Genomic DNA, 22,613 nt, shown 5'->3' with positions numbered 1-22,613 from the left:
ATTGGTCCATATTACACTCACATAACCTTGTATGACTGGAGACGAGACCAAACTTCTTGATGCAAAGTAGTCCATCTTATCTTTGTCCTTGTATGACTTCACTTATTCCTATCAGGTTCACAAGGCAAATATTCAGTGGATATTTTTATTACATTCTCAGAGAGTGCAATGGAATGGACGAGGCTGCGTGTGTAAAAATCTTTGCAAATTCTTTGGCTTTCAATAATTTATAGAGTGGTGGAATTTGTTTGCAACATTACAAGTAGCATTACAATACACTTCCCTGTCCAATACAGACTAGTATAAATCTTGAATCATTTTAATATGAACCTTTTTTTTGCATTGAAAAAATATTCAAGCCATTCACCACAAGGTAGGTAACTTGCATTTTTAAAGTGATACGTGATCTCTGCACTATAACAATATATAATAATTTCTGATCTTAGTAAGTTGGTGAAAGTTGGTATTTACAAAAGGAGAAATTCTTCTCACACACACTACTAGAACGTCAAGGCACAATACAGTCTGTTAGACAGCAGTCAGGAGACTGCGCAGTCTATCTTGGCAACAAGCAAATTGCTTAGAGATCATGGATGTCAACCTCCCCAACGGAAACTATTCTACAAGCACAGTTTGGTTGGTTGCTGGGTTCAGTGCAGACAGGTTTAAACACACACCATCAGTCAAATTGCAACCACTAAAAAACAAATGTGATCCAAATATTATTTCCTGTAAATCAGGCTTCATTTGTATGTGTTTGTAAAAATAAATATCATAAACATATGCATCCACCTGAGCTAATGTGCATTTGTGATAACTGTTCCATAATAAAAATAGACGTAGGTAGTTGTTTTAACATGTTTAGGTTCTAAAAAAAATCTGGTCCCAGTGGATTGATGGTGTCGGAGAGGTGTGGTGGTCGTCTGTGGAGTATTGTGGGAAGGGGGTGGCTCTGAAGTGCAGTCATGGTTACCCTCTGTGGACACTGTGGAGGAGGAGGAGGAAGTGAAGAGAGACAGTAGCATGAATGGAGAATTCCAGGGGAAAGAACCCACCAGAGACCATACAGATCCTCCTGTCCAAGTCACTGGATGATGAGTCCTTCTGCAATCATTGTCAGGAAATCAATTGGTCATTTGATGACTTATGAATTCAAATGTTCCATCATTCGTTCATACTGTATTTTCTCTCTTAGTGTTTTAGTCATAGAGGTAGAAAATAACACTAGAGAGGACACAGCAATTTGCGACAGCACTGGGAAATGGCAGCTGGAGCTTTCCAACTTCCGTAGGTAGTGTAGGCAATGCAAGTCAATGGAGAACACGCCCACCCGTCAAGAAATTGACTAAAACTGTGTAAATATGAAGTAACACTTTAATCAAAGACCAGATTTGAAATGGCAGGCTAAATATTTACTTAAATCATATGAGTCGATAAAATACATTTAAAAATCAAATAATATATTTCATGAACATAGTTGGCAACACACTTCAACTATTGTCCTTGTATAGCGTGTTGATGGACATTTTCACATGATTAAGCCATTTTTGACAGAGGTGAGCCTCGTTCTCCGTTAATTTCCATTTCTCTGATCTACCTACAGATAATGGCTGCTACAGATTGCCGTAAAAAGGGGGGCGGGGTCCTCTCTAGTGTTATTTTCTACCTCTATGGTTTTAGTTTTTAGATGTCTAAATAATAAGTGGTCATCTACAACTAAAACTTCCTACTCTCACAGAATTTCCAGTCTGCTATTTCCAGTTAATGGTCGCCATTGAAGCCTATGGACTCCGGCGTACAACCGGAAATAGAATGTGAGCATTGTGGCCCTCGTGTAACAGGTAATACCTAGATAGCTGAATCTGTTGCATCATGATTGGACAGGAAGTGACCTCACAGGGTATATGTATTACATCATAATGGGAAGAGGAAGTCGTTGCCTCACCTGGGGCTTATGGGGTGGCCTCTGTCGTGGCCTCTGTGGGTGCAGCAGCAGCTGTTTCTGATGTTCCCTCTGAAGGGAGAATAAGAGCAAAAATAACAATCACCACAAATAACCGAATGGACTCCATTACGGTGACAGCATTTACAGACACATATATTGGCAATTTGTGGACAGTGGATTTTAATTTCAGACCCAGAAATGTGAATGTCATGTGAATGACACTTTGAAAATCTTGACATTTCATCTTTTGGTTGTAAAATATTGCAAGATGTTGCTGAAGTACTCATGCATACCTAATGTGACCCTATGAAATAATAAAAAAGGAAATCTAAGAACTATACACAGATTTTCATTTACAGAATCCGTAAAATTAAAGTTGCTAAAAATTTGACATGTGTAGTAACCATTCATCCAAACAAAGGGAAACAGTAGTTTTCTCCAGACATAAACTCGTAATCCAACCTTGTAATGTCAAACAGGACCTCTTTAACACACACAATAAAAACAAGACAACACAAAACCTAAAAAACGCATTGTAATCCTTACTGATGGGGTAGGCGTGTTGAAGGTAATGGATATCAATTTGGCTGCCCGGTGCCATGCAGTGCTGCTAGGGGTGGTTTTAGGGAAACAGAGATGGATTTGGCTGTGCGGTGACCATTCGGTGCCACCGGCCGGCCTGGTCAGGAAGTCTCACGTTGCGGCCAGCGCTGGGCAGCGGGCTTTGTTATCACGGCAAAGAGAGGGCTCAGGCCCATGTCAATGGCCGCGGCTCCTGCCAACATCACGCCTTTCTTTCCCCTGGTGTCAAGCACCACTCTTGGCCTGCCCGAGTCTGACCGGGCCAACCGTTCCAGCTCTTTGGCCTTTTAGGCGTAACAAACAAATCTCCCTCTGACCAGAGACGGACGATGCTGCATGTGTGTCTGTTGAAAAGCCAGACCAAACCTATAGGCCTATACTCAACTTCATTGATGACTATTTACCTCTTTCTCAATGATGCAACACAAGCACTTCTGGGATACTATTTGGAGTATGTAAAGACATTTTCAAAGAAATGTAAACAACCATGCCCCCACCAGAATACCCAAGGCCCTGGTGGATCCTGAGACACCGTGTTCCTTTCTGACAAGTTCCGTCTTTGCATCCGACTGACCTAATAATGATGAAGTCATTATAAAACATCTTGAGCAAACAGTGTTAGACGGACTGTGAAGCTGTGTGACCCATCGGTCAGCTGTTGCCCAGCTGGTCAGAGTCATATCGGGATGAGTTTGCATTATATAGGCCTGTTCAGGGAAAGAGTAGTTTGTGTGGTCGGCCATATTTGCATGGCAGCCAATTAACATTTACATGCATATCATTGGGAGCACGCCAACGCTAACCTGGCCAGTGACCACCCATATAAACTATTCGCTTGTATCAATTGCTGGGTGCTTTAACAATGCCTTGTCTCTATTCTAGACCAACACAGCATTCCATGCGCTATTAAACACAGTGGCAGGCTCTAATAAGTAATTAGACAGTAAGCGGTGTCAAACGCCACATGTGTTACTCTGGGTAGAGTTGGAGAGCTAGAGAGAGAGAGAGAGAGAGAGAGAGATACTTTCCCTCCTGCAACATTTGCTTAGGTGTTGTCAAGTTAATAACTAGCCCCTTGAGTTAATTAAAAGACAAGCACGGGCTTGTGTACTGGGAATCCATAGCAACATGGCCTGTTGCTTGGTGTTATGGTCCGGGGGGTGGAGAGGAAAGGAATGGAGAGAGGGTGAGAGGGAGGGGGAGGCAAAGGCTCATCAGGCCCATAGCTAGCAATGCACTGTGCACACAGCTGACAAATAACTTCAAAGGCTCCCACAAGAAATCATATAGGCAGGCAGTCTAGGCCTATATTTATCCAAGCATGAATGGTGGCAAGTGCAGTCATTCTCTGCAAGTCCTGGAATCCTTCTCCAAAGTCTGCTCTTGTCTGCATATCCTGCCAGTCATTTCCAACCAGGAACACTGACAAGGGGCTAGAGTCCCGAAACGTTTGTATCCCATTCTGTCTTTTATTATTTTTTGGCTTTCTCAATAATTGTTCCTGAATTAAAATCAGCTCTTGAGTGCGACTGCTTTAGTTTTTTTTCTGCATTACTTTTTTGTAATTACACCCCAAGTAAAACGCATGGAAGCTACCTTGAGCTGTTGGATCACACCATTCCTCCAGCAATTTCAGATTCAGAGTAAATCCATATACGTGTAAACAGCTTCATAGAAACAACAATGTGTTATGGACCTCACCACTCTTTAGAACGTTCAACATTCAATAGCACATGTATTCAGGTTAACAGCTGAGGCTTTTCAAAGCTGTTCAGGGATACTGTGGTGTAAAATTGAATTCGGAGCAATAAAAGAACTTGATAAGTCAGTATGCGTGGTGAGGATCAATTCTGGGCTAGCCTGCAGCATTCCAGTGTAGACCCTTTAAAGCGTTTTGGTGGAAAACTCAAATAGTAAAAATAGTAGTGAATGGGGCACTTAAAAATACTGTATCTTTGGTTACAACAACACATGACTTATATCCATCTGTGTGTGTGTGTGTGTGTGTGTGTGTGTGTGTGTGTGTGTGTGTGTGTGTGTGTGTGTGTGTGTGTGTGTGTGTGTGTGTGTGTGTGTGTGTGTGTGTGTGTGTGTGTGTGTGTGTGTGTGTGTGCGTGTGTATGTGTGTGTGTTGGTTTTAAGCCTGGATATTATTTATCTAGTTGAACCACACACCTGTTGATTGGGTTGGGTGGCCATGTCTCATTTTCCTAACTCAACAAGGGCCGGCAGCTGCCTCGTACAATACCAAATGAGCATGTGACTACCTCTGGCTTACATAAGACAGCTTTGACAATTCCAGTGTGTCACTTGAGTATTTGTTGGTAAACTAAACACACATGTTCATGCATTTCAGAATAAAATGATTATATAGCCATGTGACGCATATGATCGGGTGAGATCTAAAATGAAGAACTATGAGTAAAAATTCCAAAGGGGTCCAAATATGGGAAAGTAGTAGTTTTGGGCTTGCCGTACGTAAGTTCCAGTCAAAAATCTTGCCCTTTTTTGGGATCACATTATCAGAGATTCTTTAAGTATATAGAGATATGCCAATGTAATAGGTTGCTATGGGCACCTAACATGACCAGGTTCCGGTCTGCCTAAAGGAGCGTGTCATAATGCTCCTAGCATTGAATAGAACAGTCCTTAGGTCTGCCTAGGTCTGCCTAAAGGGGGATTTCCCCCCCTCCCCCTTGCAATAATAGAACCCGGAAACAATGGGCCAATGGAACCTCTCTCTCTCTACCCTCTCTGACATTATTCTTGTTGGCAGACAAACGGCCAATCGGCAAACAGGGAAGGGACAGAGAGCAGGGCGAATGATGGCGCATTACATACGAGCAGATTGTAACCAAACATTAGCGACAGGGTGAAATAAGATGAGAATTTCGTTGTACAGAGTACTGTGTTGTGCCATGGGTCACCATGACATCAATGGAACTTTTACTGTAAGCAAACAGCAAACTGATCAACCAGCTTCCCAATTACCCAGTCAGCTAAGTAACTAATTAATCTGCCCAACTCCCGGAAATCGATCTATTGAACTAACTAGTGCACACCTGTTGGATATACTCCCATACACCCACCCAGACTAACGAATGCTTTGTGGGAAACATGGGGCTAACTTATCAGCACTGATTCGCAACCTGGATTCATTAGTTACAGTCCAGTGCCACATATTCAAAATAACCTGGGAATACCTGTCAAATTCGACTAGGAGATTACCTGGTGGAATGATCACCTGGTTGAACTGGAATTTGGAATATATTTAGCACTGGATTGGAAACAAATGAATCCAGTTTGCCCATCACTGCTTATCCGCTATAGTGCACACCTGCTGGTTTGGGGTCCGTCTCAGCAGGTGCGGCCGCGTCAGCAGCCGGAGCCTCCGCAGGTGCTGCAGCCTCCGCAGGTGCCGTCTCTGCCGCAGGAGCTGGAGCTGCATCACTGGCGGTCGCCGGAGCAGGTTCAGAGGTTGGTGCCGCTGCTGGTTCCGAGGCTGCTGGTGGCTCAGCTGCTGCTGCTGGGGCCGGATCAGAGGCTGCAGGTTCTGCTGCTGCTGCTGGGGCAGCCTCAGTGGCCTCCGTCTTTGCCGGCTCTGCTGCTGCGGGTGCTGGTGCTGGTGTTGGTTCTGCCGGGGCGTCTGCTGCAGGGGTGTCACTGGCCGGTGCTGCTGCTGCTGGTGCTGGGGCGTCTGCTGCTGCTGCAGTGGGTTCTGGTGCGGTCTGGTCTGGAATGGTCTCACTGTCTTCTGGAACGCCTCCGTTTTCATTAGTGCCTAGCAGTGGCACAGTAGAGTAGAGTAGTACAGAACAGTTTAGTAGAGTACAGTAGAGTAGTGTAGAATAGTGTAGAATAGTGTAGAGTAGTACAGTAGAGTAGAGTAGTACAGTAGAGGGGAGGGGAGTAGCATAGAGTGGAGCATGAAGAGTAGAGTGGAGTAGTGTACAGTATAGATCCTTAAATTATTAATCCCAGAGGGAAATGACTGTACAGTATCCAGCAGCAGACACATAACACACATTGCATTGCTCAGGTCCAATTTCCATACAATACATCTCTATATTGATACACTTGTAGCCAAGTGGGGATCGTAAATGGGGTTGTATGAAAATTCATTTGTTTGACTGAGGTCTGACAAGGGAGTATAGACCTACTTTGTTTTGTTTGGAGTATGGCCATTTACTAACTACAAGTTAATGATTCAGGAACAAGAAGTACTTAGAAATTGGAAATTGGGGTGTAGATTTTCCTTCAGTTGGCCAACTGGGAGTATGATGACGCACAAGACCTATACGTTTGAGAAGGGAGTAGATTGTTGGATGGGTGGATGGGAGTAATAACCAGGCAATCACCAACTAAAACTGCAAGTTAATGATTCAAGGGCATAAACTTCAAGTAGCCTACTTGGAAGTGGTAAATGGGGTTGTAGTAAGAGACACCTGTGATGGTTAAACAGCTTGAGTGAAACCATGATGCCTTAACGCAGGGGCGGGGAACCTATGTCTCGAGAGCCATTTGCGGCCTTTGATGATGTTTTATCCGGCCCCCAATGTAGTTTTAATGTTATGCAGCTTCACATGAAATATGACATATTTTTTAAAAGGAATCTTAGAAAATACATGTACAATACAATTAAGTTATATTCAGTTGTCCTAGAGAAGGTGGGGTGTGTTCAAAGCTGGCTGCCTTCAATATAGGCCTAAAGTGCACAGGGAAATCCTGGTTTGTGTTCATAGTACGGCCCTCTGAGGACTTTTACGGCCCTCGGAAGAATTTAATGTGGCACTTCAAATGAAAAAGGTTCCCCACAACCTGCCTTAAGCAAGGTCTGATCAAATCCCCCCCAAAAGATTTCGAAAAACCGCCAACAAATTACAACACGTTACTTTGTCTTCTATGGGAACAAGACGGCTGAAAAAATATGCCAAATGGTCAATTTTTCCAGTTGTTATCCGCAGACGCCCATTCCAAGTAGCCCAATTGGGCGGGTAACAGCCCAATCTGGCAACACTGGCCTTAAGGCCTAATAGGGGTCTTTTTCAATGGGAGTATGGCCATTCTCCAACTACAAGTTGGGCAGTCATGGGTGAGCGGTTAGGGAGTCAGACTTGCATCCCGGAGGTTGCCGGTTCGACTCCCGACCCGCCAGGTTGGTGGGGGGAGTAATTAACCAGTGCTCTCCCCCATCCTCCTCCATGACTGAGGTACCCTGAGCATGGTACCATCCCACCGCACTGCTCCCCATGGGGCGCCACTGAGGGCTGCCCCCTTGCACGGGTGAGGCATAAATGCAATTTCGTTGTGAGCAGTGTGCAGTGTTCACTTGTGTGCTGTGGAGTGCTGTGTCACAATGACAATGGGAGTTGGAGTTTCCCAATGGGCTTTCACTTTCAAGTTAATGATTCAAGAACATGAACTCCAATCACTTATATCTCAATATTGGAACAAGTATACAAGGATCAAGACATCCAATGAACCATAGCCAAAGTCAAGCACTACCACAAACCAAATCAGCCAACCGCTCTCTTGTTACACGACTTCATTATGAACATGGCGTTAACTTTCTATTATTGGGATTGACAATGAGGGTAACCTGAACATTGGTCTCTATTGTAGCTGATCATGCCATGCCATTTCATGAAATGTTAACATTGCAAACACGTCTCTTTGAAATAATGAAACCCAAATATCACCGATATGCAGCTTTTGTGTGTGTGTGTGTGTGTGTGTGTGTGTGTGTGTGTGTGTGTGTGTGTGTGTGTGTGTGTGTGTGTGTGTGTGTGTGTGTGTTTGAAAGCACTTTGAGTCGACTGTATAGTTGTGATATTGGGCTAAATATGCTGTTGTTGTGCTGTTGCCATGTCTGCTCTTTGGTTTAGTGATGGCTGACTGCTTTTGGGTTACACCATGCACATGTTGCTTTGCATTTAGCAGTCACCTGTTTTATTATCAACAGCAACTTAGAATGATGAACAGTTGACCGTCACAAACCATTCATAGCTGTTTTGGCCGATATTCAACTGAACAATCCATCGACAGTCTACATGGCAACTATTCAAATGCAATATCCACAGCCTCCAAACCAAAATGTCAAACATACGTGTTCTTCGTTCATGATGTAGGCCTACTGTACAGTTGACTGGGCCAACGGTGGCAAGTATGACTAATAATACAAATACCTCTGTATTCTGTGGGAGATGGTGTTACAGAGTGTGGCACAGTGTTAATTACCTTCCTCTACTCAGTGGCGTGAAGAAGGAAGGGCGCACAGGGGTGAGGACCAGGGTGTGTTATGGAAATCAAAATGAAGCGGCCTCCTGCTTTCACATTGGATCAGTCATTCGTTACAGGTGACACAGCTGCCATTTGCTGGGCAGTGGATGATTTGACAAATTGGGGAGACCTCATGAAAAGAATGCTCACCTTTCCTCTTTGCCAATTTGTCATGTGTGCCCACAACAACCTCTCATTTGGCACAACACACCCTGAGCCCACAATTATCACAAAGCGTAGAGCACCCTGGTGACTGGCCATGTCCTTAAACTGTGACAAACATTTGGCCCATTATGTCGAATTTGACCGTCTCACTCAATCAGTACCGAGCAGGTGATGCGGATGAAGCAGGAGAGTAAGCAACTACGGCTAGGGGGTGTTGGATGTCCTGCTGAAACTAAAGATGTCACACTATCTCTGGCCATGCGGGTTCTGACGACGAGAGGGCCCAGAAGCAGGTCGAATCCATTAGATCTCCGCTTTAATTAGGGGATATTGTTTGTCAATATTAGCAAACATTCCGCTGCAAACAGAAATAGTTAACACTTCTGGGTAACAGCTTCGCTTCTCATCGACAGGGCTACACAGGCTTGTGGAAAAGTCTGCGCACAACTAGCCTACTACTTACATTTAGACAACTTCTGTTTTTCAACGGCGTTAAATGCAATGGCATGCAGGTCCAGTCAAAAAATTCCCTGCAAGAAAACAACCTTTGAGGATTTCCAAACTAAAGTGTAGCAAAGCCAACATTGTGCGTAAAAATCCTTACTTGACAGACAATGTTGTCTAGTGACCGCTGGAATTTAATGAAAACACGCAACATGCCCACCTGTTGTGCTCGCTCCATTAGTTTCCTCCGGTTTGGCGCTCGGTTTGGTCCCCTCTTGTGTTGAAGTCTGCGTGCTGGAGTTACAGCCCATTCTCTTTCAAAAACATAAATTACAGCAGAGAAAAGACGAGGGGTAGTCTTCTGGAATGAATGTCCGACTCCTTGGCGACGCGCATAGATGTTCACTTGCAGCCTACGATAACGCTAGTCCAGTCGTTCTCACTCTGCCTGCCTGCCTCACTCACGGTAAATTATGGGAATACCCTGGTCCACTCACTCGAGCGCGCAGTTGTTGCGCAGCGCACCCATGGTTGCGCATGACAAGTTCAAAGTAAGCGGTCCGGCGGAGGAGGGTGTGTTGTGTGTACGGTTACCATAAGCATCCTGTAGGGAAATCATCTTTCAGGAACAGAAACTGGGCAACCTAGGAAGTTTCTGCTCCATAAAAAAGACCGTCAATAGTGCATGTTTTATATCGTATAAACTGAAAGAGTTGCAGGGTGCAAGACAAGATGCAATTTGTCTCCCTTGCGCATTGCGCACACTTGGAAACAAGTGCAGTTTTATCATGTAAAACATGGAGGGCATGGAGCGTCCATGGCCCTCCCGTATTGGTGGGGGCCCTATAGTGACCTTGGTGGGGAGCCCCATCAGTGTTATGCCCTATAGGGCCCTGTGTGCAATTGTTCCGCTACTGGCTGTCAGACCTCCAGTCTGGGTTCAACTCATGACGGGCAACTCTCTTTCTCTACAGATGGTGTAAAAAGTGTGATGGCTTGCCGAGAGCCCATTGGAAATGCACCCTGATGTCTGCGCCATGCGATGATGGATTGTGGAGTATCATAAAAAGGTAGATGTATGATGAGAGGCATGTGATGTGAGAGACACCAACAGTGTGTGAAGCCTATGGAACTCATTTCCGAAGGGCAAGGCAGTGTGATGGTGTGACATGCGCGTAACTGTCACACCCACAAGCTTGCCTCTTCGGTGTAGTGTTCAGAGCACCAGTTAGGTACCAAGTGAAAGTGAAGTGAAAGCCCATTGGAAACTCCAACTCCCATTGTCATTGTGACACAGCACCCCACATCACACAAGTGAACACTGCACACAAGGAAATTGCATTTATGCCTCATCCGTGCAAGGGGGCAGCCCTCAATGGCGCTCCTAGGGAGCAGTGCGGTGGGACGGTACCATGCTCAGAGTACCTCAGTCATGGAGGAGGATGGGGGCGAGCACTGGTTGATTATTCCCCCCACCAACCTGGCGGGTCAGGAGTCGAACCGGCAACCTTTGGGCTACAAGTCTGATGCCCTATCCGCTTACTTGACTGCCCAAGCTCTGACTTCTGTCATCTGGCTGTGTTTGGCCAAACTCCACGAGAGTGTTCCAGTTTCTTCATGCAACCATCCAAATACTGTGAAAATCAGGATAGTTTCTGAACCAATTACCTAATTGCATGGGAGGGATTTCAGATGGGCGGAGTTGTGGCTCTTCTTCCTCTCGCTCTCAGCTACATCGCAGGTTAAAATCAATGTGAGTGGCTGAAGTGACGTGTCAGTCAAGATGATGGACAGATTGATTATAGATCAAGGATTTTGGAGGCTCATTCGAAAACATGTCGGATGTGGGGGGTACCCAGATGGTATTGTGAAGGCCAAACATACCAGCTATCAGGAGTCAGGTTAGAGCAACTCTTCTCACCCTCTGAAATTCAACCCTGAAGTGATACTTTTCTTTCTTTCTTTCTTTCTTTCTTTCTTTCTTTCTTTCTTTCTTTGTAGACCTAGATCATGTTTTCAATGAGGTGGCAGTGACACCAGGGCTAGATTAAGAAGGCCCGGGCCCCCTAGAGTACAGGTTGCTGTAGGCCCCTATGGAAGGCAAATTTTGTAACAAAATGACATACAGTAGACAGTGTCATAATGCCAACCCAAGAGGAGTATTAATAAAGCTCTACCTGATGTGGAAGACTAATTATCAATACTGCATCTTGTTACATTTAATAACTTCATAATTGAATATAGTAAATGTACTGACTTTTCCCCCTATGGACAACTGGGGGGCCCCGGCCTAGGCTGCAGCCTTGTCTAGCCTGTGCGTTAATCCAGCCCTGAGTGATACAGTCATTTCATTGTACAGTTGGAAGTTAAAATTGTTACAAGTATGCAACAAGTTGCTACAAGTATGCTACAAGTATGCATATATGCACTGTGCAGAGGTTCAATTCAGCACTGGATCAATCAAGACCAATAAATGGGGTAGGAGCCAAAATATAAGTGATAATATCAGGCTGCATGACAAATGAGAAAAAAAGAAAATGAAGACAAACAAAATGGGCCTAGCTACTAATGAAAAAAGTTAAAGGCTATAAAAAAACTTACAATATCATACAAATCGCATGCAATCACATCGGCTATAGGCCTACTGTATACTGTATACTTTATGTACCATATAAGCAAATATACACATTTCATGCACAATGATTATCGTACCACCGGTAGGTCTGAATGTAAATGTGTGATTTGCTAAAATATGGCTATTTTGTAGGCCTAGATTGTAGGCTATTGCCCTGTAGTTTTCTTCATGGACATTGGTAAGCCTCATACCAAGCTTATACCAAGACAGACCTCAATGGACCAAGCAATGTTATTAACTATCAAAATGCAAAACTCAAAATAAGACATTATGTGACTATTTCATTTACCTACCTGCAAACTGATGTTGCTGATTTGTTTGTTTTCAGTCAGTTCACGCCTTCTCTCGCGATGGCAGCCACAGGGCTTCTCGCCGCGTTGCACCATGGGAAGTCCTTTCTCTCCGTAGCCATATTGAAGGAGTGAGCCTGTATGTTCTGCTCTGTATTTTTATGAAAACTGTAGCAAATTATTCCACATTTCAGACTATTATTAGACGTGGTGTGTGAATTAAACTATACGCTCTCTCTTTATGTGTTTAGGTCGGCCCCAGTGGACTGAACAGCAAAGATGGTGGCCGCAAAGAAAACGGTGAGATGCGCCTGGTTGTTCCCATGCTGTAGCACTGTAGCTTATGGGCTAACTGTGGCATGTCACAACGTGGGTTTATATATCTAGGCATTTAGCATCAATGACAGTGTTGTTTAACTATACAGTATTGAGTGCCAAACAGTCCAACCAGAGTTTAATCGAAGCATGAACTCAAAGTGTTGTCATACGTCCGTTTTGGAGCTCACTCCTTGAAATTCGCTGTCGCAAATGAGCCCGTTTTAGCTACTACATTCTGACAAATAGAATACGGAAACGCGTTAGTTCCATTTCTTGACCGTGTATAAGGAATCGTAATTCCTTAACGTTCACAAAACTTGATATGAGTCGGGGTGCTAGAAATGCCTCAATGCACCAGATTGCTGTTTGTATGGGCGCAGCAAGACTTGGTGGCTTGCTTCCAAGTGAGACATTGTAGGAAGCAGAACAGAACACAGGCCTATGTCAGCGATGGCGTTGTGTGAATGTTTATCATCATGCTAATTGGTTCTCTTTCTATTTTGTTTGTTGTGTAGAAAAAGTCTCTGGAGTCCATCAACTCTCGTCTCCAGCTGGTGATGAAGAGTGGTAAATACGTGCTGGGCTACAGACAGGCCCAGAAGATGATCCGCCAGGGAAAAGCCAAGCTGGTCATCCTGGCCAACAACTGCCCCGCTCTGAGGTAGGTTCTGTCTGGATTCAATGTACTGGTGAGCATTGCTGCAATACCTGCTTGCATATGTCCAAATGTATTAAATGCATCCTCATGAAGACATCAGGAAAGTCATTACCATGGTCCACAGAGCCAGTGCCTCTTGATATGTTGGGATTATTGCCCCCTAGCACGGGTGAGGCATAAATGCAATTTCGTTGTGTGCCGTGAACACTTGTGTGCTGTATCATAATGACCATGGGCGTTTGGAGTTTCCCAGTCAGGCTTTCAGTCACTTTCACAAAGCCTGTTGTCCACCATAGTACTGTTTGAGCATATTGTGAGTGGAATTGTTTTTGTTGCCCCTTGCAGGAAGTCCGAGATTGAGTACTACGCCATGCTGGCCAAGACCGGTGTCCACCACTACAGTGGCAACAACATTGAGCTGGGCACCGCCTGCGGTCGCTACTACAGGGTGTGCACACTGGCCATCATCGACCCTGGTAAGATATGGGGACAATCAGGGCCCATTTCAGTGACCCGGTTATTGAGCGGATATCTAGATGTCTAGTTAATACTTGGGCCCATTGCAGTAACCTGGTGATTGTTTGTTGTGCACACTGGCCATCGTTGACCCTGGTAGGGCACGGGTAACGCCGTGGACACATGCTGGTGAATTTTGCAGAGCGACGCAAATTTCGCCATTCATTCCTATGAGGGTAGGGAAGTGGGGCGAAGGCAAGTGAACAGCTTTGAAGCGGAAATATGCGGCCATGTTTACTGTTATGCTAATGTCACCTTTCGCAGTCAATCAAATCAACAACATGAATGTTTCAATCGTTTTGATTCACTGCTACGACCTTTTGACAAAAGAATGGAGCACTGAATTTAGCCTCTTCACTTAGTTTGTTTGCCGTGTAAACTTATGTGTTCCCGGTGTAACAGTTATCATAAGTGGATTGCATGAAAGAGCCATGTAAGTACTTAACCCTGGTAAAATACAGGTGTTATTCAGGACCATCTTAGTTTCTATTTTTCAGGTAAAGAAGAGTCATCAGCGGCTAGCTGCTGTAATTTAAAGGGAAAATGGGGCAGATTCCGGTGCATGTTGATTTAACCGAATTCAAACATGCAGTTGGGCGGTGCTGAAATTCTGTGCCAGTAATTGTTTCAGTTCGGCGTAAGTGGTCCAAGCCCAGCTGGACAGAAACTGATACACTGGCACTCGCCATCAGTGATTAAAATTACCTGTATGGATGGGATGGGCCATTCATTCATATATGGACATTAAATTCATAGTAGAGACTTAAAATATACAAATTTGAATTAAATTTCAGCAGCCCCCCAAACTGCATGTAAAAGTCGACCGATTTCAGGATGAGTCATGCTAGATTTAAATAGCCTGTCAGCATCCATCAAATGACTTGGAGGTTTCTCGTGTGTATTGGCTATTAGGACATTTGCACAGTCAAAGCCCTGCTGAGTTCAGTCCAGCTACTGGACTCCTCTCTCAGTAATGACACCTGGAAGGTGATTTGACTAGATCAACTCGGTTCAGATCGATGTGAACTTCGTTTACATAAAGGACATTTGAGTACCAAAGCTGTTTGACTTTATATGGCTGTATCAGAGTAAGTTCAAGAAGCTTGTGTCCATGCTGCACAGACTGGGCACACACAGCACCCAGGTGCAAATGGCAAAAACACGTTCATGCCTGTGGCCCCATAGCAGTTGGTAGATTTGCAATAACAGCAAAAATAGCTAAGCCATGTTATAAAATGACTTTAATCGCCTTTATACTGGACACTCTGGGTCCACCTGCTGTTAAGTGTGATGGACAGATGTTGTGGCAAGCAGACCTGTTTTTGATTGCTTTTAAAGAATGACAATGAAACTTATCATTTGAGAGAATATGGTTGCATTTTTTTGACAGCGTCGTTGCCACTCATGTCAACAACTTGGTTGCCCATTGGAAATTGTGTTGCAAATAATTAAGTTGCTAAGTGGTTAGCAAATGGGAGTATGGATGACTCTGTATGTTTAAGGTGTAATCCTTTGCCGCTTTTTGTTGTACTGTATATGAATTTTACACAGTTACAGTTTGTCATTTCTGTTTTTCATTTGGGTCAGCTCAGCTGTGTCAGCTGTACATTTGCCCGACAGGGTTTGTTGTGTAATTCTCTGTGTCCCTTCGTGGGATGTTCAGAACCTCATTTGGCCTCCCTTAATACAGCCAATCAAATGTGGGGTAGGAACAGGTGGATTTATGAAAGCCATTGCTCTGAGCTTTTTGGGCTGTCACATTTGTTTTATTTTGACTTGCCATACATTTTAGCGTCTTGTCACTGGAAGGTCATGTCATGGGGAGACTATTTAGCATGCAACGTTGTAGTTCCTCCATTTGGTGTAACTACTTTGCAAAATGTGGTGTGTGCTTTGACCGTACATGCCTTCTGACGGACGCCTGTGTCTGTGTCCCTGGTTGCATTGTCATAGTAAAATGTTTTTGGTCATACTATATGTTAGATTATTTAGCAGATACTAATGACAATTAACCAGTAGAATCAAAAAGTGTATTGAGAGTCTGTAATACCCTGTTTATTTAGACCTAACCTCTCTTAAGGACAAACAACGATGTGGGTTTTGTTCATCATGCATGGTTTTTAACCCCCTTGTGAGCACATACATATGCGTATAAATGCTAAAGGAGAACATGCAGTGGAATTGGACATCTCACCTGATGTTTCTATCTCCTCTTGTTTCCACAGGCGATTCTGACATCATCAGGAGCATGCCAGAGAGCCAACAGCAGCCCGAGAAGTAGACGCCCTCCCCTCAAAAGTTGTTAAATAAAAGTTGGTTTAATTTACACCACTTCACTCTCCATTGGTCTTTTGTTTCTACGTTTGAAAAAAAAAAAGTAAGCAGGGGGGTGATTCCAATTAAATGGATAAGTGAGTAATCAGGCCTAGGATAAAACTTACAGAAAGTGGTACATCTGCTGAGGGATAGCCTGCAGTAGTTAACCACTTCCTTCTGGTTCACTTAACCTTGTTTGCTGATAAACCACCTTTTAGATGGGTCGCTTTTCCAAATTATACAACCTTCTGCTTTACTACATGTTTTGCTACAAGGGAAAGCACATCTAAGATTATAATATGTGACCCTACTGTGGCTGATATGGTAGGGCACACGTTTACCACTCAGCCGACCCGGGTTCGATTCCCGGTCCAGGTCCTTTGCCGGTCCTTCCCCATCTCTCTCTCTCAGCTCACTTCCTGTCTCTCCTCCACTATCCTGTCTCACAAAAACCAATAAAGGCTGAAAAGCCCCAAAAAATACTAAGATTATAATATGTGTGACAAAGACCATATGAGGAGGCGGTCAGAGCTGTGTTCATAGATAAGAGGTAGACTAGAGGTGATGCTGCAATTCACGCCATCACTGTAAAACTGAAGTGACTTATTAGTCAAGAACGGCTGTCTGGCTGCTAAAAATCTGCTTAAATATTAAGTTGTTGAAATGCGTTTTACAGTTCTTATTAGTTGGGTAGATATTTAGTAGCATATTGACTTGTCATTATTTAACCATTTTTTTTGATGGGTGAGCCCCCTTCTCCATACATTTACTGCTGTGAATAAGATCTAACGTTCTACCTCTATGGCTGTATTGTGCGTTTAACTGGTTTGGTGCTGATTACACACCTATGAGCCATAAAGAATATCGATTTGTGGTGTGCAGGATGGTATGCCTTGAAATAAATCGGGAAGAAAAGACTATGTTACTAAGTGACCAGCAGATGGTGCAATATTGCACAGCAAAGTAGGAGGTGTAGAGCAGTGTTTCCCAACCAGGGGTACGTGTACCACTAGGGGTACGCGAGCACACTGCAGGGGGTACTTGGAAAAATGTCATTCTAAGAAATGCATGGAGCATAGTCACACTGGAAAAGAAAAAGCAAAGTAATACATGAGTTAGGGGGTACTCATGGCACAACAAAAAGGCTCGGGGGGTACATAAGACGAAAAAGGTTGGGAAACACTGGTGTAGAGTATACAGTATTGTGCTGATGCAAGAACAGAATGAGATTTTAAAGCAGTTGCAAAATAGACCATTTTTTTGTGAGCATAACCTTCAAAGAACAGTCAAGGGAACATCCATACGATCATTCCTTCCCCCCAAATGTAAATGGAATGCAAAGTACTGAATACAGCAGCCTATACTAATACACTTGGGGGTTTCTTTTGCCTTAAGACATGTAAAAGTTTTGCTATGATTAAGTTTGGGAACTCCTGGGCTATACTACAACAGCTAAACGTGTGAATTACAAGCGTTCATCCACCCAACCAACCAGTTTCCCCTCTATACACTTGCAAAATACATGATTGTGATGTTTTTATAATATAACATTTTAAATAACAAAAATGATTGCGATGTTTGGCTTAACAGATTATACCTGTAGTGTGGGCTTGGCCATTCTTAACAGACTGCGTTTAATCACCTACATGTGGAGAAGAGGGGTGGGAAGGTGCTTTTTAGCGGTGGGAATGGGAATTGATAGGCTACATTTTGAAGAAATCTCATCAGAATTAATTGTTGGGTTTGTAATGAAGTGATATCAATCACATTTTCCTCAAAAGCAACACTTTTGTTTGTCATATTACAGAAATGGTCATAGAAACAAGTGGGTCATGAGCTATGATCGACAAAATGCTAATGTCCTCCAGTGTAAGCATAGATTCCTAATGCTCAAATCCATTAGGAGTACAGCAATATAAACACCAGAACAGTCTTAGCTGATTATAAAGAAGCATGTTTACATGTGGTGTGTTGTAATGGTTGCAGCTCATGCAGTAACTTATCAAAACATCAGTTAAAAGGGTGTGGTTCGCCGTTGATAGTATTGTCTTCAATAGACAAATGTACTTTAAATGGAGAAACCTGTGAAGTGAGCACCACAGTGATTCCCAGATGTGTTCTCATATTTAACTAAACAAACACGCACACACATGCCATGGGAGGCCATTAGCTCTCTACTGACTCATCCCCCTGTGCCGGAGACAGGAAGAAGCATTCATATGCACACACACACACACACACACACACATATATACATATCATGTACCCTTGTGCTAGAGTACACACACACATATATATACATATCATGTACCCTTGTGCTAGACGCACGCACACACACACACACACACGCTCTCTCTCTCTCTCTCTCTCTCTCTCTCTCTCTCTCTCTCTCTCTCTCTCTCTCTCTCTCTCTCTCTCTCTCTCTCTCTCTCACTTTCTGCACCCCTGTGCTGTAGACAGACAGACAGGCAGGTAGACGCACGCACACACACAGACTCACCCTCTGTGTTGTACACACTCACACACTACTCCGCAGGCCCATACATCCTGCCGTAGGGTGACTGTTGTTGTCTCCTTGTCTGGCTCATGGTAAATTATGTAACCCTCCACAGTGGCAATGTGGATTTCATAACCTCTTCTTTGTCCTCCTCATCCCTGACACCTCCAGGCCTGTAACGCAGCCTCAAAATAGAGACAGTCCTCCACCCCACGCAACTCAACATGATGTCATCCTTCTCGTGTATAATATTTAAGAAACAGTGTATTGGTTTTTTGGTTTGTTTGGGGTTTTTTACCATATTGCTATATTCCCTCATTTCATAGCCTGACCCCTAATAGTAGCCCATCTGTCAGTGTCCTGGTCTAAAACATTTTTTAATAATAATAAATTAAGGACTGCCTGTTTTACTAGCCTGTGTCACAGCTGGTGTTTCTATCTATGGCAAATATGGTTGTTTTTTTCTTTTCTTTTTGTATAAATAGCCTACTTCAAATTGTAGTCTGCCCCTATTTGAACACAAAAGCCCACCTATTTGGAACCTGAAGTCTGGCTATTATTTGAGGAACTATGGGTGCATATAAAGCAAAGCCAACCACTGTGTAAATGTAGGCAAATAGTACTTTTGCAACTTGCCTGTGGTTTATTATTATTTTTTATTATGCTGTGGGGGAGGCCACAACGCACAAGACAAGTATAATAATGTTTCATATAAATAGAGTTCACCCACCTCTTCACAGAGCATATTTTCCTAGCCATCATCAGTTTCAAAGGAGAAGAGATTGCATAACTCAGACAATGGCTATGTGTATTTCATAACACCTTTTTTTCACTCCCCACTCTGCAACCTTCGGGGGTTGTCGTGACTGAGAGATAATAAGCACCAAGTTAGGCCACCTGTCACATTTTAGAAATTGACTTTATTCACCTACGAATAGAGTTCAAATGAAAAAAATAAAACCGCAACAGATTATGTAACCTAACAGTGGTAATAAGTATTTCATAACAGCTCTTATATTTCTGACTTTCTTTGTTGTCGTTGGCAGGCCAGAAGTGGTCATCTGGCATACGGGCATTTCCTTTTGTAGGGAAGCCGACGGAGGTGGAGCAAAGGGGTCTGTTACCACGGGCCAAGAGAGGCGAGGGGAGCAGATTTGGGTTCTTATTACATTATATGTAAGCTATTGGGTGTGTTGGTGGACGGGGGGCTTTCAGATGACTTCGTCCTGGCACCAGCCTAAGCTGTCAGCGGCCCTGCCCCTGCCTGGTGGGTTGACAACGCTCAGGGGCCGATGCTGTTGGGATTTTAGTATTTCCTTACAGTCTAACACACAGTTTAGAGAGGGCTGAGCTGAAATGCCTATGCTTTTTTTGTTGTTCCAGTCTAGTCCTGGCAGGGCTGGACTGGCCATCTGGCATAGCAGGCATTTCCCAGTGGGCCCCGCACCCTCGTGGGCCCCTATTTTCAGAAGTGATACAAAAAAATCATTTCTGAAGATATGGGCCCACCAGGGTGCGGGGTCCACCAGTGAGACAGTTCTGCGCTGCTAATTATGAGGGGGCCCTTTAAGCCATACGTGCCCGGGCCCTATTTCTCCCCCAGTCCAGCCCTGAGTCCTGGGATGAGTGGGATGAGTTCCCATGATCCTGCAAGCGTCAGTGGGTTACTTACTCGCCTGCTTGCTGCCTGGGACTGAAACACAGTAAGGACACTCCGGAGGAAACCATCGCCGTTCACGGGCCATTGAAGAGATTAACAGGTTTAAGTTTAGTCCCCTGCTCTCGGTTACATATCATCGTGACCTGAGGGTCAATTCGGTGCACAAGAGCTGCGTGATGATGGTCTTAATTCCCACGGTGGGGATGCATATGGTGTCATGAAATCAAAGCTGTGGAGGGTGGGTGTTGGAAATGGAATGGCTATTAAGTGTTCTCCAGTGCACACCGTACACAGTGTGCTTGCTTCACATGGTGACCAGTCCAACATACAGTATTCAGTATCAGCATAATATAATACTGCAATGAGAACATGAAAGGCCGGCCCTGCCGTGGCCAACCGATAGGGCACTCGTCTGCCATGCAGCCAACCCGGGTTCGATTCTCGGCCCGGGTCATTTGCCGATCTCTCCCCATTCGCTTCTTGTCCACCTCTCACATTGTCCTATCATCAATAAGGTCGTAAAAGACCAAAAACAATCTTTAAGAACATGAAAGGCGGCTGCAGAACCAAAGGATTATGGAATAGAAGTACTCATACTGATGCCATTTCAACACTAGTACAGAAGTCTATATACCTGTTATTCCAGGTAGATGCACATAAAGTATGTATACTTTACCTCTGTGCGGAACACAGACCTCTTCCCACCCCTTATTTAATTCATTTTTTGCCTGTATTTTGGCAATGGAATTTCCCATATGAATGTTAATATTCTGACATTTTGTGAGGTCATTAATAAGTTAAAAAAATAGCCAACAAAAATAGGTTCATCCTGAGACAGTAAATCCGCAATATTGACATGCTGTCAAATTTCAAGACAGTAATGACATTCAAATAGATAGACAGGCAAATAGACAGACATTTATTCAGATAACTAGGTCAAAAAGAGAACTGTGGCAGAGGTAGCATTTGCAAAGAAAAAATGGGGTTTCAAAGCCTTTTTCCGAGAAATAATGGCTTAAGTCTTGGGGATTCACCAAAATCCATTTATGTGGTATTACACCACTGCAGACAAATGATCAAAAAGATAACAATCAAAAAAGACTAGGGCACAGGTTTCTAGTCCATGCCGTGGAGTAATACTGTTTGTGTCAGTTGAGTTCTAGATACTACAAATGTTGGCCCACAATCCTCTTTATTATGTCAGTCAGTAGACTGTTTGATAATTATCAGACTTTCAGAGTCAGTCTACCACGTACACTGTATTGTAGTAAAGGCCAACAATTATTGCTCACCATGTGAATGTATTGCATTTTTGCATTTACGTAGTGTATAAGTGTATATATTTGTGGTCTTTATGACTTTATTTTTACGATAGGACAGTGAAAAACTAAGTGACAGTGAATGGGAGAGAGAGATGTGGGGAAGGATTGGCATAGGACCCAGGACGGATTCGAACCCAGGTTGCCAGCACCGTTAGAGACATGGTAGTAGGGCCAACTCTACAAGCTTTGTAAATGAGTCATCCGAGTTCAGTTGACACGCTTGTCGATGCGTTGTTTCACAGACTGCAGGAGTCACGTAATGGTATTGGAGGAAAGTAATTGATCACTTTCTTTGGAGTCACCGAAGTGAAATGGATCTGATTTTCCAGCCACGCTCACTCCACACATCACATCCTATATCAACACAGGGTCCCTTTGGCCACAGCCAGGCCTGTCCTCAACTGACGAGACCACAGTTTCCAATCACACCCCCAGTCTACAGATCACACCGGCCGCTGGCCTTTGGAAAGCTCTCCAGTGATCCTACCTTAATTTCCCTCTGGATTAATAACGTTTCTTTCTTTTATACTGCCGTACAAGGGCACCGTGCAGTAACCTCGTTTTTTGTTTTAATCAAAATTGAGTTTACATTGAAAATGGGCTTCATAGCTCCTCCTTTATCTTGTGACAAAGCCTTACGGTCCAAATGTGTCTCATTTTAGAAGATATTTGCCTTTTTTCAGTAGGCTACACTGTAGGTACTCTACTCTACACTTACTGTACTACTGTACTGTACTCTACTGTACTGTACTTTACTCAGTCGTACGCTACTGCACTGTACTGTACTCAGTTGTACACTACTGTACTTTACTGTATTCTCTTCTCTTCTATTGTGCACATGTCCACTCCAGGTTGTCTTGGTTGGCAGCTGGTCCCTGCACAACTTTGGAGTTGATACCACCTGATGCCCGACTGGGTGGCCACAGCAGGGTATGTATGGGCCAGGTAGAGGAGGGCTAATCCAAAGAGCTGAAGGGTCTTACCTT

General features: G+C 43.9%; 2 protein-coding genes across 5 annotated transcripts; one reads left to right on the top strand and one right to left on the bottom strand.

Moving 5' to 3' along the window:
• Positions 1-291: 291 nt before the first annotated feature.
• LOC134435710 (nuclear transcription factor Y subunit beta-like) lies at positions 292-9,961 on the bottom strand. 4 transcript variants are annotated; one of them, XM_063184756.1, is made up of 5 exons: positions 8,957-9,003; positions 8,765-8,850; positions 5,865-6,308; positions 1,946-2,014; positions 292-985 (listed from the first exon to the last, which is right to left on the bottom strand). In XM_063184756.1, the coding sequence occupies exons 3-5, from the start codon at positions 6,300-6,302 to the stop codon at positions 869-871; spliced, it is 624 nt and encodes a 207-aa protein (XP_063040826.1). In that variant the 5' UTR covers positions 6,303-6,308; positions 8,765-8,850; positions 8,957-9,003; the 3' UTR covers positions 292-868. The 4 variants fall into 4 exon arrangements, with proteins under 4 accessions (XP_063040826.1, XP_063040825.1, XP_063040823.1 ...); XM_063184755.1 differs by lacking the exons at positions 8,765-8,850; positions 8,957-9,003 and adding an exon at positions 9,636-9,961; XM_063184753.1 differs by lacking the exons at positions 8,765-8,850; positions 8,957-9,003 and adding an exon at positions 9,435-9,569.
• A 2,443-nt stretch (positions 9,962-12,404) lies between these two features.
• On the top strand, positions 12,405-16,163 carry rpl30 (ribosomal protein L30). The gene is made up of 5 exons (XM_063185380.1): positions 12,405-12,479; positions 12,592-12,640; positions 13,174-13,319; positions 13,662-13,792; positions 16,058-16,163. The coding sequence occupies exons 2-5, from the start codon at positions 12,620-12,622 to the stop codon at positions 16,111-16,113; spliced, it is 354 nt and encodes a 117-aa protein (XP_063041450.1). The 5' UTR covers positions 12,405-12,479; positions 12,592-12,619; the 3' UTR covers positions 16,114-16,163.
• The last annotated feature ends 6,450 nt before the right edge of the window (positions 16,164-22,613 follow it).

Source organism: Engraulis encrasicolus, chromosome 20, assembly GCF_034702125.1.
Source record: "Engraulis encrasicolus isolate BLACKSEA-1 chromosome 20, IST_EnEncr_1.0, whole genome shotgun sequence".
NCBI classification, from domain to species: Eukaryota; Metazoa; Chordata; class Actinopteri; order Clupeiformes; family Engraulidae; genus Engraulis; species Engraulis encrasicolus.
Note: the sequence above shows the minus strand (reverse complement) of the source record. Positions and strands in the feature narration are given on the sequence as shown.